General features: G+C 53.9%; 1 protein-coding gene across 1 annotated transcript; it reads right to left on the bottom strand.

Moving 5' to 3' along the window:
• Positions 1 to 1,215: 1,215 nt before the first annotated feature.
• Positions 1,216 to 3,227, bottom strand: LOC136538943 (flotillin-like protein 2). The gene is made up of 2 exons (XM_066530865.1): positions 2,064 to 3,227; positions 1,216 to 1,979 (listed from the first exon to the last, which is right to left on the bottom strand). The coding sequence occupies exons 1-2, from the start codon at positions 3,006 to 3,008 to the stop codon at positions 1,458 to 1,460; spliced, it is 1,467 nt and encodes a 488-aa protein (XP_066386962.1). The 5' UTR covers positions 3,009 to 3,227; the 3' UTR covers positions 1,216 to 1,457.
• Between the last annotated feature and the right edge of the window lie 525 nt (positions 3,228 to 3,752).

The raw sequence follows: 3,752 nt of genomic DNA, 5'->3' as shown, positions 1-3,752 counted from the left end.
TTTTGGACCACACTATTTAGAACACCAACCAGATATTAGCTGAACCCAGCAGTGTCTGAGTGCTGATGGCATTGTCTTGCAATGGAAACGATTCATCAGTGCTGGATATTTCTGGCACATAACCCTTACTTTCACTACCAGACATATCTAAGATATAGGTCCTGTTTGGTTTCTACGAGCGCTCCTAAAATTTTTGTCACATCGAATGTTTAGACACATGTATGAAGTATTAAATATAAACTAATTATGAAACTAATTACACAACTTGTGACTAATTTGCGAGACGAAGCTTTTAAGCCTAATTAGGCCATGATTTGACAACGTGGTGCTACAGTAACACGTGCTAATGATAGATTAATTAGGCTTAAAAAATCGTCTCGCAAATTAGCTCCATCTATATAATTGGTTTTGTAATTAATCTATATTTAATGCTCTTTATTAGTATCTAAACATTCGATGTGACATAAATTTTAGGAGCGACTAAAGAACCAAACACCCCATATTGTCTTGACCAGTTCATGCTTCATGGATGACTCTGAAGAATCAGCACAATATTCAAAACTCAGTGCCATCGCATCCAAGCGGAGAACCAAAGACTCTATTCTCTTGGATGACATCCCTCACGATTTCACGAACTATATGTGTAAGGTTAACTGGTTTGAAAGTCAGTAGCTGTTGATGAAAAAAAAAAACTCGCTACCGCGCTACGGGTACAGTGCAGGCTTTTTCCACACCAGTTAGCAGCTAGGTTACCAGTTCCATGCAAGCGCTTTTCACGTGCCTAGCTAGCCTGCCCGAGTGCCCGTAGGAGGTTTTTACGGTGCAAGCAAGGCCATGGGACGACGGTGAAAAGCAGTCAGCACAGTAACGACACCCTAGCCCGGATACACTGGCATAGCAAGCATCTGTGTGCCCAGGAACGAGAGGCACAGGGACACAAGCCCGGATACAGAGCAGCAACTCACCAGCAGCAAAAGCCATAGCCAGCAACACCAACACACAAAAAGCACAGCGCCAGTTGCTGGCCGCAGCAACACACAAAAGCAGCACAGCGCCGCGTGTTGATCAGTACAAACAGCACATTTACCCCAACCACAAGCTTAATTAATGTTTTGCTTGGAGCATGAACATATACAGATTCTGAGAAATAAGATGCAATCCAATTAGTAGCACCACCAGCAGAAATATATAGACGAGACAATATCACAACCAGCATTAACCGAGTTCACAGAACTTCCATAAAAAAAAAACTGAGTTCACAGAACACCCATTAGAGGCATCTAACTATATGTCATGTCACTTAACCCCAACCAAACTTCATGAACTGACTCGGAAACGACCAATCAAGAACTTAACCCTAACCAACCTTCACGAACGACTACTAAACGACCAATCAAGAGACGCTAACAAGATAACCAATGCCACATCAGCCATGTAGCGCACCAGTACTAGCCGATTCAGTTGGCCTCGTCCTTGGGCGGCAGCGCGCCCATCCACGCCGGCGGGAGCATCCCCGTTTGCTCGTGCACCGTCGAGAGCAGCGGCGGGAGCATCTTGTAAACCCCGGAAACGTGCTGCATCGCAGCGCCGCCGGCCCCGACGCCCGCGCCCGCGCCCACGCCGTCCGCGCCGGTCCAGATACTGATCTTGGGCTGCATGCCGCTAACGGCGCCGGCGTTGATGTGCGCCATCTCCTGGTACAGGCCGCCGTCGATCATCAGGTAGTCCCGCAGCGCGTGGTAGTTGCCTCCCAGCGCCTGCAGCATCGCCGCCACGTAGTCCGCCTTCGCCTTGCCCACCGTGGCCAGCGACTCCGCCTCCTTCTGCTTGGCGTACAGCTTGGCGTCCTCGGCCAGCTTCTGCTCGAAGAACTGCGCGTCCGCCTGCGCCTTGCGGGCCTCCGCGGCCTTCTGCTGCTCGTACAGCTTGGCCTCCGCGGACTTCTGCCGGCTGTAGAGCGCCGCATTAGAGTCTTGGACCTGCAACCATCACAACTTAGTATTGAGATTCGAAAATCGCAATGCATGTTCTCTGAAACTGAAAATTGGACAGATGGCCGGTACCTGCATGTCGTACTGGACCGTGGCCTTGCTCAGCTCCTCCGCCTTCAGTTTCTCTGTGAGGCGCAGTGCGTTCTTCTGCTCCACCTCCATCTGGAGCTCGGCCTCCCGGATGGCGACGGCCTTGGAAGCCTCGACCTCGGCCACCTTGGTCTGCCTGTCCCAGGCTGCCTTCTTGGTGGCGAGATCCGCCTTGGCTGCGGCGACGACGGCCTCCCTCTCGTTCTCGTACACCTTGACCTCGGCCTCCACCTTGGCCTGTTCCTTGATCCCGATGGCCTCCTGTCGCACCCTGAAGACCTTCGTCTGCGCGTCGACCTCGGCCGCCTTCTGCAGTGTCGTGCCCTCGCGCTCCTTGGCGCCGACGGCGCCCAACATCCTGGCCTCCGCGACGTCGACCTTGGCCTGGTTGACGGCGCCCTGCTGCGTCTTCTGTCCCAGGTACGAGAAGTACTCCTGCCCCGGCACGTCGACGAGCTGCTTGACGTTGGCGTTGTAGATGTAGAGGCCGAACTGGTTGAGCTCCAGCTGCACGTTCTCGAACACCGCCTGCTTGAACGACTTGGTGCCCTGGAAGATCTGCTCCATGGTCATGGAGGCCGCCAGCACGCGGGTCTCGCCCTCGATGACCCCCCTGACGAGCTCGCGGACGTGGGACGAGTTCTTGTCGTGCGGCGCGATGAGCTTGGCGTAGAGCAGCAGCGACGCCCTGTGGCTGCCGTCCTCGCTGATCTTGGGCCCGATGGTGAAGACGGCGGGCAGGACGAAGGGCAGCTTCTCCGAGCTCATGGCGTGCACCTCGAACTCGTAGTTGACGGGGGTGATGTCGAACTTCTTGCACTGCTGCCCCACGAACACCCACGCCTTCTTCGCCAGCTTCACGTCGTCGATGCCCCAGCCGGTGATGGCCAGGTACTCCGACGCGTCGGCGACCCTGAAGCACGCCATCTCACACGGCGCGGGAGGAGAGGGGATCGGATCGATCTGCTGGAGACGAGCTGTTGTTGCACGGTTAGAAAAGAACGAGGGTTTGTTTGGGTAGATCTTGTAGCACCTGAGGAGGCGGCGATGGGGAGGCGCCGCGGATATATAGGCTGGGAAGGGAGGTTGAGAATTGGGAAGGAGGAAGGAGATCGAATTGGGGTTTTAGCCGGCGGCGGCAGAGGGGGGAACGATATCTCGATCTGGGCTGGCTCTGTGCCCGGTGGCCGTGGTCCAGGTCCAGGTCGAGTCCTGACTCCTGAGGAAGCAACCACAGGGGGGGTTCGTGGCCGTCGATCGTGGGGGTCCCCTATGCCGTACGTAAATCTCTGCGATTCATCCGGTAATACGTGAAAGGAAATTGTTATCTGTTTGCAAAAAGGGGTTTATCTGTTTCCTCGTAACAAAACCAGCAATGAGGAGAGGAGATCGCATCGCATTGTAATTTTGTACGTTCCCAGTTCTCCCCACCTCTCCCGTCCCCTTGAACCGCACCGCGCGTAATAACTGAAAACGGCTGTAAAGTAATGGAAGGCATCTTCCTCGCACGACACGTCGACACTTGGAACCAAATGTACAGAAGACTATGTCGATAGAATATCATCGGCAGTCCTTCGAGGAATAACCTACGAAGGTAGATTGATCGGTAGTGGTGCGCGTAATCTAGAACAAGAAGACAACAGAGACACAAGAGTTAGACAAGTTCGGGCC

This window comes from Miscanthus floridulus, chromosome 2, assembly GCF_019320115.1.
Source record: "Miscanthus floridulus cultivar M001 chromosome 2, ASM1932011v1, whole genome shotgun sequence".
NCBI classification, from domain to species: domain Eukaryota; kingdom Viridiplantae; phylum Streptophyta; class Magnoliopsida; order Poales; family Poaceae; genus Miscanthus; species Miscanthus floridulus.
The sequence above is the reverse complement of the archived record's forward strand: the minus strand, read 5'-3'. Positions and strand labels throughout refer to the sequence as shown.

What these genes read in the sequence shown, in the direction of transcription:
- LOC136538943 (XM_066530865.1), bottom strand. Translation starts at nt 3,008, where the DNA reads ATGGCGTGCTTCAGGGTCGCCGACGCGTCGGAGTACCTGGCCATCACC. An exon ending in CGGTCCAGTACGACATGCAG is followed by an intron (nt 1,980 to 2,063) that starts GTACCGGCCATC and finishes TGATGGTTGCAG; the next exon opens with GTCCAAGACTCTAATGCGGC.